Source organism: Lethenteron reissneri, chromosome 49 (assembly GCF_015708825.2).
Source record: "Lethenteron reissneri isolate LAM-NWPU_2019-01 chromosome 49, ASM1570882v1, whole genome shotgun sequence".
Classification (NCBI taxonomy): domain Eukaryota; kingdom Metazoa; phylum Chordata; class Hyperoartia; order Petromyzontiformes; family Petromyzontidae; genus Lethenteron; species Lethenteron reissneri.
In genome coordinates this window covers 4,245,173-4,259,115 of record NC_083827.1, presented here as the reverse complement: position 1 = coordinate 4,259,115, position 13,943 = coordinate 4,245,173, and the positions used below count along the sequence as shown (strand labels likewise).

The window sequence follows — 13,943 nt, the reverse complement described above, 5'->3', positions numbered from 1 at the left end:
GACCTCTGCTGTCAAACCAGAGCTGGTCATGAGCACACTGCCCAGGTATGGGAAACTCTCCACTCTCCCCTCAACTGCCCCATCACCAATTGGGAGTTCTGGGGGTCGAGTGTCTGATGGTACAAAATACCCAGGCAGGTGCTTAGATTTGGTTGGGCTGATGGTAAGTCCCCACCTCTTAGTGGCACGCTCCAGTTTCAGCAGCAGCGCCTCCAACCCCTCCTCTGAGTGAGCAGCAATTCATATTCTTAGGTTTTTTCGGTAAAGTCACGTAGGTAAAACATTAAAATTTATAAAAAATAAAAAATAAAAATCACGACGTTTCGGAGGCAACACAAGCTTCCGTCTTCAGGTGAAGACGGAAGCTTGTGTTGCCTCCGAAACGTCATGATTTTTATTTTTTATTTTTATTAATTTTAATGTTTTACCTACGTGACTTTACCGAAAAAAACCTAAAAATATGAATCCTTGCAGTCACGAAAGCTTCAAATCTGAGCAGGAATTACCAGATCATCGGCATACATAACATTGTTGACCAATAGGGAGCCATCCCTTTACCGCACCTGGGCATCGATCAGCCTCCCATTGTATCTGTACCAGATGGAAATTCCTCCGGTACAGACGATGAGAGTGGGCCTGTCGCTTTTTCTCAGACAGCCTGAGCACCTCCTCTGTCAGCCAGGGTCTCTGGGGAGGTCTGGACTGTGTACCCAATGCATCCATTGCAGCTGCATGAGCCATTCCCAAACCCCGCCCAATTCCCCTCGACATCAGGAGGAGTGGGGGACGATGCCAACCCCAGCTGCAAGCGATGATGAAGTTATCGCTTTCAACTTTCATCAGCAAGCTGAAACTAGGCCACTATGGGTTTGAATGGGGTCCTGGGTGTACACCCACCACCGGAGTGGAAGAATGGCAGACGCATCTTACAGATGACAAGTCGATGGTCAGTGAGGAGATAAGCTCCACGGTAGGCCCTAGTGTCAAGGACATGGGCCCGCATCCGCTGTTCCTTCACTATATAGTGCAGCAGATGTTCTTGCTTGGACCCGGCGTGCATCCATGATGTTGTGTGGATGTGCTGATACCAGAACAGCGTGTTGGTAATTACAAGCCCATTGGCTGCACACAAGTAGAGCAGCCTCCTACCATTGTTATTGAGCTGATCTGGCCCATGCCTTCCAATTACTCCAGACCATTAAAGTCACCCAACATGATGACTATTCTGAGGGGTCACTTTAGCTAGCACTTATAACAGGAGGTCATCGAAGGCATCTGACTCATCGGCCTTGCCTGCATCCCTCTACTGATGTTCATCTTCGGTGGAGGCATAAGTAACCACGACCACCACTCCTCGCACATATTTCGGCATGCCGAAATATGCCTTGTAGGCCTCGCACATCTTAGCAGATGCTTCCACAGAGTACTTTTTCGCTTTGTCTTGAGAAAATTGGCCGCAGACATAGCAAAATGCGTCTGCTGGATGCTTGCAGCCTCTTGATGCCATCTCAGAAAAATGCAGAGATGTATCCACATAGGCAGCTGGAAATAAACTTAACTGGTTGGCTTAAGGCCCAGGTGTTTATATTACTATTTATATTACTGGAAAGTTCTAGAATGTTCTAGAAGTTACTCCAAGTTTACTCAGCACTGAATCTCTCTGGAATGTTCTGGAAAATAGGTGAATTTCTAAATATCACTGTCCTGGTCACAAAAGCAAAGATTGTGTGGAATAATAGCCATTTTATATGCTTTTGAGGCATGGGCAATTAGGAAATGACACTTACTACCCAGGAACAAATTGTTACACAGTATAATGTATGCATTGTCTTCTTCTTCTTCTTGGTTCTTTCGGTAAAGTCACGTAGAAGGCAAATAATAAAATAAAACATAATAAAATACAATTCTCACGACGTTTCGGCCACAACGCAAGCAGCCGTCCTCAGGTGAAGAACAGGGCTGTCGGAAAGACAGCGTCCGAATGAACACCACCAAGCTTGGCAGCGTATATTTAAGCTGGGTTAGAGGAGGAGAGTGCCTTGACAAAGGAATTTACATATCAACAGAGGAATTTAGCATATTTATGGAAAATGCAGATCTGAGATTAGTTCACTACTTGTGAAATGTTTAGGTGGTGGTGGGGGGGGGGAGGTCCCAAAGTCATATTATGTAGGATTAGCAGTAATAAAGGGAGGAAGTAGGATTAGCAGTGATAAAGGGAGGGAAATTTCGATTTAAAGCTTTCGTGACTGCAGGGATTCATCTTCTTGGTTCTTTCGGTAAAGTCACATAGAAGGGAAATAATAAAATAATAAACATAAAACATTCTAAAATAATAAAATAATCATTTTGGGACCTCCTTTGCCAGTACCAAAATATACTAATAGCGTTGTCTTTGAACTGTGTGCCTTTTGGCGTCATCTGGTCGAACACCATATGAAACTAGGCTCTAAAGAAAGCTGTCTCTGGTGTGGACCAATCAGTTTCAAAGACAATGCATAAATTATCAGAGTATTGTTTTTTGTTTGCATTTGACTGCAAGTATTGTGGTTAATGTAAGCATGATTCCTTGCAAAAGGTGTCAGTTTTGTTGCCAGAAAAAAGGGGAAAAACCCTATTAGTATAATAATTATTTTATTATGTTTTAAGAAGAAAAAAAGAGAGGGAAATTTTAATAGCAAGGAGCTGCAGCAGACAATTGATTGGCCTACAACTGATTGGCCTACACCAAAAGACAGCCTTCTCTATGGCCTTGCCTCACCGCCGGTGTTAGGCCAGAGAGCGCCAAAAGACGAACGGCCCAAGTGGCGATGCAACTGTCAAAGCATCTCTAGCTCGGGTTGAGCAGTGATATCTGTGGGACCTTTGTTTGTGAGTATCACAGTGGTGAAAACAAATACGAGAAATAGGCTTTGCCCTTTCTGGCAACAGAACGGGTGTTTTGCATCTTGCAAAGCAACGGTTCGCAAGGCATTGCGGATTTGCACAGCACCCACGTGCGAGTGCTCTTCGAGGATGTTTATTTTATAGGGGGCGGCTTTTGGTCATCGGCCTGTACGCAATTCTATGTGTCTATGTGGGGGGCGGTCCTCTGTTTAAGTCGAGAGGTCTCCGCGTGAATCGGTGAGCCTCTGCGTTAGGCTGTATATGTTACGCGGCTGTTAATGCAATCAGCGTCGTTTTATTTAGCCTCTAAATGCTGTCTAGTTTTCAGACACTCTATATGAAACGGTTGGCACAATTTGTTTATGTTGAAGAAGTCTCAATGCGAGTCTGTGGATCTCAATGTGAGTTTGCGCAATACAATGTGAATCGAAATAGCAGTGAAGGCAGTTCTCCGTATGAGTCTGTGTCTTTATGTAAGTCTATGGGTCGCTGTGGGAGGCTGTGTATCTCACTCGGTCAATACAATAGAACATATGTATGTATGCCGAGCTCAAATGCAACCGTGTTTCAAATGGCTAATATAAAACGATGGGTATTTTGTTGGGAGACGCAGTCAGTCGTAGGTATTTGTGCGAGTCTATGGGTCTCCATGTAGGTATGGGTGTCTATGTGAATCCATGAGTCTCTGTGTGAGTTTATGGATCTCTATGACGAGTAATACAATGCAATGTGGATTTATTTAGCATTGGAATGGAACCTCACCTCAGAACACTGTATAGCAACAGTCGGCATGTTTATTTCATCCATAGATGCAGTTTGTCACGTGCCTGTATGCATGTCCTTGGATCTATCTTTATTCAAGTCTGCGTTTAATTTGTTGTCCTTCCACCCGCACCTCCGATTAGCACGGGTGGCTACATACGCTGGGAAATAAGTTCTACATACGTACATACAAAATCAGCGGGTCTCTGTGCAAGTCTGGCAACCTCGGTGCGAGTCGTTGGGTCTCTACGCGAGGCTGTGGATCTCCGCGACAGTCAAATACAGTCCGACGTGGATTCACGTCGCGCTCCGAACGCCACTCTGATATCAAGACGCCGCCTTGTATGAATTGGTGAATCGTATTTACTTTCGTAGAGTGAGGAGCGGTGCGGGTTACGTAGTCGGTCAGTAGTTCAAAAGAACTCGCAAACGAACACCTTGTTGTGAAAGTCCCAATGCAGAAGGTCCCCGTGTTTAAGTTTTACACGAAACTCCGTGGTCCACCCTGAACCGCATCCAGTGGCCAAACCATGGCGGGTGCAGATTCTTGATGCACAAATGTAAAATGTAAAACTTTCCAGTAATGTGCGGCTGTGGTCATCTGGAACAGACCGTACAACGGAAAAACTATTTAAAAATCAGTTTTTTTTACTAGGTAAGGGCCACTGAGCTATATAGCTCTTTTTCAGAAGCGACCTGGCCACAAATGATAGCTCAACGATTTGGCTTATCAAGTGGAAATTTAGAGCAGCCAAATTCCACGCGATCACGGGGAGAACACGCAAACTCCAAATATACAGCAGGTGTCAGGGTCGGGATCGAACCCACGACCTCCTGTACACCAGGCGAGGGAGTTAACATCTCCTAGCCACCGTGATGATGATGAGAGAGAGAGAGACGCGCAAACTCCAAATATACAGCAGCAGGCGTCAGGGTCGGGATCGAACCCACGACCTCCTGTATACCAGGCGAGGGAGTTAACATCTCCTAGCCACCGTGATGATGAAGAGAGAGAGAGAGAAACGCAAACTCCAAATATACAGCAGCAGGCGTCAGGGTCGGGATCGAACCCACGACCTCCTGTACACCAGGCGAGGGAGTTAACATCTCCTAGCCACCGTGATGATGATGAGAGAGAGAGAGACGCGCAAACTCCAAATATACAGCAGCAGGCGTCAGGGTCGGGATCGATCCCACGACCTCCTGTACACCAGGCGAGGGAGTTAACATCTCCTAGCCACCGTGATGATGATGAGAGAGAGACGCGCAAACTCCAAATATACAGCAGCAGGCGTCAGGGTCGGGATCGATCCCACGACCTCCTGTACACCAGGCGAGGTAGTTAACATCTCCTAGCCACCGTGATGATGATGAGAGAGAGAGAGACGCAAACTCCAAATATACAGCAGCAGGCGTCAGGGTCGGGATCGAACCCACGACCTCCTGTATACCAGGCGAGGTAGTTAACATCTCCTAGCCACCGTGGCACAATTCCCGATCCACGAATACGAAGGAGACACCGCGGCGACACAGACCGCTGCTTCCAACGCGGTTGTCTGCCTTGACCACCTGAATGTGAGACCGTTTGTCGTTGCTCTGCATCTAACAAAAGCCGAACAAAAGCAGAAGAGTCGGTCGGTCGCGACTAGGCGGGAGAGACGGTGGCGGCGGCGTGAGAACTGTTGGCAGAGGAGTAGAGACCCGACGCGACGAGGTGGTGGTACGGGGGCTGGGGGGGGGGCAGCGTAACGTTGGTAGCTCAAACGCACAGGAAGAGGCATCATCCATACAGTGTTTCCCCTCTCTCCCCACCGCCTCCACCGTTTAGGATTATACAAACACATGCAGCGGGCGGGAGGCGGGGGTGTGCTGCCCGGTGCGAAACGCATGCACACACACATTCAGAGCTCGTGTTGCAATCGGAGGATAGCCCCGAGCTGTTAGCATTTGAGTCGTGCGTGTGTGCGTGTGTGTGTGCGTGCGTGTGTGCGTGCATGTATGGCGCGTGTGCGCGCGTGTGCGCGTGTGCGTGCATGTGCGTGCGTGCGTGCGCGTGTGTGCGTGCGTGTGTGCGTGCGCGTGTGTGTGTGTGTGCGTGCGCGTGTGTGTGTGCGCGTGTGCGTGCGTGCGTGTGTGCGTGCGTGCGTGTTTGCGTGTGTGCGTGCGTGTATGGCGCGTGTGTGCGTACGTGTGTGTGCGTACGTGTGTGTGTGTGCGTGTGTGTGTGCGTGCGTGTGTGCGTGCGTGCGTGTCTTGGGAACGGTGGCGCCGCAGTTGGCGCTGCCATTGGTAGCTCACAAAGCAATCGGAGGATAGCCCTGGGCTGTTGGCATTTGAGTCGTGGTGTCTGTTCTATGTGCGTGTGTGTGTACATTGCTTAGTGCAGTGGTGAGCGCACTGTTCCATAAACCAAGCAACTTAAATTACGTATCTATTTATATTACATTTGAAGTGTTGTCATTACTTTTTTATCTCATCTGGACCGGTCCTGGGGCTGGTGCTTTGCGCCAACATCAGCACACCAGGGGTGTGTGTGTGTCTGTTGAGCCTCTTTTGCACAATACGTAGCGTCGTGAGCGGCCATACCGCACCCCATTGTGCACGCTTACCAGCCCTCATAGGTGCTACTCACTAACAGCACTTGCCCCGAGAGTCTATGTGGGCTACACGGGGGATCTTTGTCCATGGTGTGCATGTGAGGATTTCCCTTCCTTCCTTCCTTGGAGTGGCACATGCAAATATTCTCCCGTGACACACAGGGTTTTAAGCAAACAAAGCATCTGTACTGGGTATTGACCCTTCAAGGCCTTCACCCAAGTTTACCTTTCCTTACACGTGTTCAATTAAACTGCCACTCTGGCTTTTACTGCTACGAAGCTCATGATCCACCCTAAATTGCATCCCCCCCTGCACAAACCACGGCAGATGCGGATACCTGATGCGCAAATGGAAAATGAAAAACTCTCCCAGTAGTAGTGTGCAACTGTGATCGTCCAGAACAAGACCGTACGACGTCCAGCGACGCAATGCCCGATCCACAAATACGGTGGAGACATCGCGACGATAATACGCGGTTTATCTGGCTTGCCCACCCGAATGTGCCGTTGTAGTCGTTGCTCTGCATCTATATCAGCCGTACGTCAACAAGAAGAAGACCTCCATGACGGTTTCATGCTTCACACACTGGGCTTGCAAGACAGAGGCCGCCAGTTTTTGTGATGGTGCAGGTTTCTCAAATCCTCCCCCCCCCATCTCCCGTCGTCTCTCTGCACCCAGCAGCATGCACGTGTTGACCACGCGTGGTGGGGTAAAGTGTGGGTAGCTCCCACCGCCTTAAAAAACATCAAGCCAGTGTTGAAAGAGTAGACCAAATGCCCTCAGGGATTCGCTAAAGCTTCCATTTTTTTCCCTCCCTCCGGCGTTAACGTAAGCGAATGATTGTGGGGCCGTGCACCTGTGTACCCTTTAAATTATCTCAATTAAATTGCCCTCTTCCCTGGCAGATGTCGATGAAACATGCCAGCAGTCATTAAAATCCGTGTTGGGAATGTGACTTTGTGGCGGTGACGATAATAGTTTGAATATGGCCATGGTTTAAATTTCGATTTAAAGCTTTCGTGACTGCAGGGATTCATCTTATTGGTTCTTTCGGTAAAGTCACGTAGAATGGAAATAATAAAATAATAAAAATAAAACATAATAAAATAATTCTCACGACGTTTCGGCCACAACGCAAGCAGCCGTCCTCAGGTGAAGACCAGGTCTGTCGAGTAGAGAGTCTGAATGTCCTGCTCTCCACCTGAGGACGGCTGCTTGCGTTGTGGCTGAAACGTCGTGAGAATTATTTTATTATGTTTTATTTTTTATGATTTTATTATTTCCATTCTACGTGACTTTACCGAAAGAACCAAGAAGATGGCCATGGTTTTCCCAAGAATGCTTCACCGGTTCCCAAGACCATGTGCGCTCCCCCCCCCCCCCCCCGCCATCAGATGTGCCCAATCTCATCAGCTCTCGTAAGCTCAGCAGGTTTGGGCCTGGTCAGCGCTTACATGGGTGACCACTATGCATAACTTTCTGTCGGCTGCGAAAACGGTGTTGTGTTGCAGCGGAACGCAGTGCGGCAATTAATTTTGTTTTACTGCTCCCTGCACTGACCAAGTATGTATACTCTTTGGTTGTTTCGGTAAAGTCACATAGGTGAAAATGAAAATAATAAAATAATAATCAAATAAAATAATAAAAAAATTAAAATAAAATAAAAATGAAAATAACTAAATTAAATCACGACGTTTCGGAAGCAACACAATTTGCTGGAGCAAATCATTTCTTGCTGTGGCTGTTCTACCTGATGACGGAGGCTTGCGTTGCTTCTGAAACGTCGTGATTTAATTTAGTTGTTTTCATTTTTATAAAATTTTATCTTTATTTATTTATTATTATTATTATTTATTTTCACCTACGTGACTTTACCGAAAGAACCAAAGAGTATGGATCCTTGCAGTCACGAAAACTTCAAATCTACAATTGACCAAGTATGGTCAAGCAATCGAGATGACCAGCCCGGCATGGTCCGGCAGTGGATTGGCATGTGGGCTATTAAGCATTGGATTGAAGATTCGAATTGTCACAATTCATTGAATCTCAAGAGTGGGTGGTGGGGCCACGTGGGGGGCTAAGGGTCTGTGGAGCGGACAGGTAAATAATGACACCGCTAATCCTCGGGTGGATTACGGTTTTTTTATATTTTGTCTCCTAGGTTCATGCAAGGTACCCCGGAAGCCCGGCTGTGTAATTGTTCTTCGAGGTCGGGTGCGTGTGATTTAACGAGTGTGTGTTTTAATGAAAGCTGACTTATTAAGTGCTCCGAGCCTCCGTAGGGCCGGGCAGAGCCACGGAGCTCTTACTTTATTGACCCCCGCGCACTAAGAGGCCCTGCGTGTGTAATATTAATGCGGCATCGATTGACGTTGCCTGGGCGTGCCGTTTTATTTTTTTAAAGCACGCGTTCTGATGTCATGTCGGGGGTTAGCGCAGGGCTGTTGCTACGATCTCGGCGACCCCGGGTTCGACTCCCGCTCACGGTCAACACCGGTGACGTATCTGAACCGGTCCTGGGCTTCCCCTAGGTCGACTCGGCCTCTAATGAGTACCTGGTGCGGTGTGTCAACATGGTTGTTGACCACCACCCCCTCGTGTCATGTGCCAGCCTTCATAGGTGCTGCTCACTAATAGCATTTACTTCAACAGCCTGTTAAGGCTACAAGGGGGATCTTTGTCCTTTGTGTGTTGTCGGAGGGCAGGGGAACTACATGGGGCAGATGAGCAACGCTCACAACAATGAGCGGAGCGTCGGGTGGATTAACGGTAGAATTGACACAGTGGGTGCATCTGCCAGTCATCTCAGTCAGTCAACTCATGGCACCTGCTGGGTCTGTTCCGTGACTTCCTGCCAGCGGGCCTTTGACACTTCACGTGGCCTCAAAGTGCACCTAGCTTGGCACAGGCGCTGTAGTGGCATCACCGCCACTTAGTGGTGAACGGCGGTGGTTGTTGTTGTCGTGTGTTGTCGGCCGCCCCAGTTAAACCTAAACAATTTGTATTTTACCAGCTAAGGCCTCACTGAGCTATGTAGCTATTTTTCAGAAGCGACCTGGCCACAAATGATAGCTCAACGAAGTGGCTTGTCACGTGGAAATGTATAGCAGCAGCCAAGTAATTTAAACGAGTGATGATTCTAAAAGTGGAGGGAAAAACCGGAAGACCCGGAGCAAAATCCACGCGACTACGAGGAGAGATATGCAAACTCCAAATATACGGGTGTCAGGGTCAGGATCAAACCCACGACCTCCTGTATACCACACAAGGGAGCTAACATCTCGCCAATGTGGCACCCCAGTTACACACCTACCGTGCCTGCCACAGTAGGTGCTCACTCATAGCATGGCTCAGTGGTAGGGGATGCTTGTGTGTTTGTGCGCATGTGTATTCATGTTCTTGTGTTTGTCTATCTGTGGGGGAGCGGTGGTGTAGCGGTTAGCGCACTGCGCTACGAACCCGCTGACCCGAGTTCGATTCCTGGTCACAGCCAATATTGGTGACTTATATCTGAATTGGTCTGATGCCTTCTCTAGATCAACTTGTCCTTAAATGAGTACCTGGTGCAGTTCGTATACGTCAGTCCTGGGGAAACAAAGGCGGCCGGCCATGGTGCTGGCCACATCACCCCCTCATGTGCTGTGCCGGCATTCATAGGTGCTCGCGAATAGCACTTGACCGAAAAGCCTGTCAACACTTATAGGGGTGGGCTTTTGTCTCTGTGCTTATACCCGTAGCCTATAACACCTGTATCGGTGCAACCCGTGTCTCTCTACCCCAGTATCTCCGTAGAAGAAAGACGGTCAACGGATCGTGCGCTTTTGTGGCCGTCACGGAACGCTCTTCCTTCTAGTATTTGGAAGCCACTGGAGCAATGCACTTTCAAATCTAGATTGAAAACTCTGTAGTTTAGAACTGCTTTTTGTGTTTAGTTAGGTAGGCTACGTACGGTGCGAAAGAAGTTCAACATGCCTCAATACACATTGTAACGCCTGTATCGGCTCGACTCGTATGTCTCTCTACCCGAGTATCTCCGTAGCCTGTAACACCTGCATCCGTAACAGAATCAGAAGTTTTATTTATCTTAGGAGAGCGACAAAGCTCTTGTTCACTCGACGCTCTCTAAGTCCCCCTCTCCGTGTGGCCGTTGTCAACAGGCTGCTCGACATCCCGCTCATCAGCATCATGCGGGGCCTGTGGTTCGTGGGCGGCTTCCACTGGGTCAAGGTGAAGGGCCGCCCGGCATCCACGGAGGAGGCCCCCATCGTTGCCGTGGCGCCGCACTCGTCATACTTCGACGCCATCCCCGTCACCATGGGGATGTCCTCCATCGTGGCCAAGAGCGAGAGCCAGGAGGTCCCCATCTGGGGCAGTGAGTCTCCTCTTCCTCCTCTTCCTCCTCCTCTTCCACCTGCTCCTCATCCTCCTCTCCGCATGTGACCTGTAAGACCGTGCCAGTGTCACGCTCCTATGGGGACGACTCACAGTCTTAACAGGGACCTATAACACCGCTTAGCCTAATTTGGTCCCATAACAAAAACAACTGTGAGTTTTAACAGCAACCGAGTATTATTGTACTCGTGTTATTACCATTGTTGTGCTTGTTTACCCAGGAAAGGCTCTCAGAGTCCCATGAATATTTTTCCAGAAGCCTCTGCCAAGTTTTCTTAGTTGAGGGGGGGGGGGCAGGCGTGATGGTTGCTATGTTTCATTCCAGTTAAGGTGTAATTCTTTCGAATTTTGCTAAATATGGACTGTGACCCCGGCACAATGGCCTACTCTAGCGAGTGACATTGCGGGGACATTTAACGTGCCGCTGCGAAGCGATCGGCACATACTAACAGGGCCCCCCAACACGACGTTGCCCTCCAGGGTCTCTGTAAATCGTCCAGGGTGCTTAAGGGGAGAACAACTCGGGTCTAAAATCCTCGCCGGGTCGTTATAGAGGCATCCCCTTATGGTCTAATATGGCCGTCACAAGAGCCTTTACCAGCTTATAACCCTAAACCGCATCTTCACAAACCACGGCAGCAGATGTCCGTACTAGATGCGCGAGTGGAAAATGTAAATCTCTCTCCGGCAGCGTGCGGAGACTGCGGTCACCGCACATGACTCGGCCACGGAACTTCGGGGCTTACGGGCGGTCGCCGTTTTCACGACGGTACAACGCTTCCTGGAAACCCCGCGTCGTCGTAAATGGGATTGTCGTGAAGCCGGAACGCCCGTTGTCCCGTAGGCGGTAGAGACGGTGTTGTTTTTTTCCTTTTATCAGCCGAATTTGAACGGGGTTTAAGCGGTGAACATCATCCACAACACCACTTGAGAAGAACGAAAGCTCCATGCCAAAGTCACGTCAGAAACCAGACAGACTCTGTTCACATGCGTTCGAAGTCGCGTCGGAAGATGCGTCCTAAATCAAGTTTCTGTAGAATCGATTCACGGTGCCGTTATTATATAAACATCGTAAATGTGGATAGTCGTCGTAAATCGAACAGCCGTAAATCGTAACGACTCCCAATTTTCCAATTCACAACTAAGGAGGAGGAGGCATCATCCCAGCAGTGATGATTCACCACTCCGCTGCTAATCCTGACGCAATCGTCCGGCACAACCATCTCGATGTTGAATCATGAAGACAGCGCCATACCACCTCGCGGTAACCCTCTTTGGATGACTCCTTTACATAACCCTCGCTACGTCCATTGGGAGCTTGGAGATATGGCCCCGTGCCACCGCGGCCGGTAGAGGCTGTGAGCACGAGCCGTGGCGTCGTGGTTAATCGATCGAGGGCGGCGGCGGTGGTGGCGGCGTTGCGTGTGCGGGGCACAGCGCCATGTGTGTTTGTCCATGTGCGTTTGTCCACGTGCGTTTGTCCACGTGCGTTTGTCCACGTGTGTATGTCCACGTGTGTTTGTCCACGTGTGTTTGTCCACGTGTGTTTGTCCACGAGTGTTTGTCCACGTGTGTTTGCCCACGTGTGTTTGTCCACGTGTGTTTGTATCATGTGTGTTTGTCCACGTGTGTTTGTCCACGTGTTTGTCCACGTGTGTTTGTCCACGTGTTTGTCCACGTGTGTTTGTCCACGTGCGTTTGTCCACGGTGCGTTTGTCTATGTGTGTGCGTGGTACTGGGGAGCCGTAGTGCAACGGGGCTAGCACACTGCGACGAACCAGGCCACCGAAGTTGAATTCCCGCTCACAGCCACCAACACCGGTGACGATGATATGAACCGGTCCTGGGACTCCCCTAGGTGGACTCAGCCTCAAGTGAGTACCTGGTACGGTGTATAAACATCAGCAGTGGGGGAGAGACAAAGGTGGCCGGGTGCAGTGCTGTTTGCCACGCCGCCACCTCCCTCGTATGCCGTGTCGGCCTTCATAGGTACGCGCTTAACAGCGCTTGCCCTGACAGGCGGTTGTTGGAGGCGATACGGACGATCGTCTTGGTGGGGCGCCGCGCCATGGCACGTCACAAGGATGGGACACGTCCAGAACGCATTCCAGCATTTTCGTAAAGACGCACAACGATGGGAAGCACATGGGATGGGTAGAAAATAGCATCAGGCTCCATTCGGCAGAATGCCATCAAAGTCACGATGATGATGATGATAATTACAATAATGGCCTTTGTCTTTATCTGGATTGAAAACTAATTTGTTCAGAAGTGCTTATTTGTGTTTAGTTTGTTGTCTTTCCACCGCACCTCCGTTTAGCACGGTTGGCTACGTGCGGTGTGAAAGATGTTCAACATACATCTATATATATAAAAAAGGGAAATTTGTGAATGTGTGTCTGTTGGAAATGTTTAGCATACTTCCCAACATGCAACAAACTTGAAAGTTGGCATGTGGGCAGCTTCCAGACTGTACACAATGCAAAAAGTATAAAAATAGACTTTGTATTTTGGGGGGGGGGCCCAATAATGGATATATTTTGCACAGCAAGTGAGCGGTGACGTCACATCTGTGATGTCACACAAGTCTCGGGCGAAGCCGGGTAGTAAAGCTAGTAGTACATATATATATCCCGAAGAGCCTCACTGACTACCAGGACTCGTGTTGGCGGCAGGGTGGCACGAGTGGTAACGCTCGCTCCTCGCAGCAAGAACGGCCTGGGTTCGATTCTCAACACTGGCGGCTTTCTCTGTCTAGTTTGTGTGTACTCCTCCCTGTGGGCGCAAGTGCTGTTAGTGAGCTTCTATGAAGGCCGGCATGGCACGCGATGGGGGTGGGTGACCAGCACCACGCCCAGCCGCCTTTGTCTCCCCAGTAACGATATTCCTTTGGCACTCATTTGAGGCTGAGTCGACCTATGGGAGACCCTGGACCGGTTCAGATAATCGTCACTGGTGTTGGCCGTGAGCAGGAATCGGATTCTGGTCGCCGGGTTCGTAGCGCAGCGTAGCGCTAACCGCTACACCACCGCTTCCCACACACTGACACACAAAGACAAAGATCCCCCGTGTAGCCCTAACAGACTGTTGGGGCAAGTGCTGCTAGCGAGCACCTTTAAAGACCGGCACGGAACACCATGCCCGGCCGCCTTTGTGGTTGCGCAGCACGCAACCACTGCACCACCACTCCCCACAATATTTACACACACTTACAGACTATGACTCGCTACTCAACTCCACACTTTCGGCAATTCACATCCCGATCCACGAGGTCAAAACAGCGCTGGCAAAGCATTCGCCTTCAT

The 13,943-nt window shown here is 49.4% G+C and overlaps 1 protein-coding gene across 1 annotated transcript in view; it reads left to right on the top strand.

Moving 5' to 3' along the window:
- LOC133354791 (lysophosphatidylcholine acyltransferase 1-like) overlaps nucleotides 1-13,943 on the top strand; it is a 72,413-nt gene that overhangs the window by 18,926 nt on the left and 39,544 nt on the right. Inside the window, exon 3 of the mRNA XM_061571910.1 lies at nucleotides 10,404-10,618. Within this exon, the coding sequence (XP_061427894.1) occupies nucleotides 10,404-10,618 (215 nt within the window). The remainder of the gene's footprint in view (nucleotides 1-10,403; nucleotides 10,619-13,943) is intronic.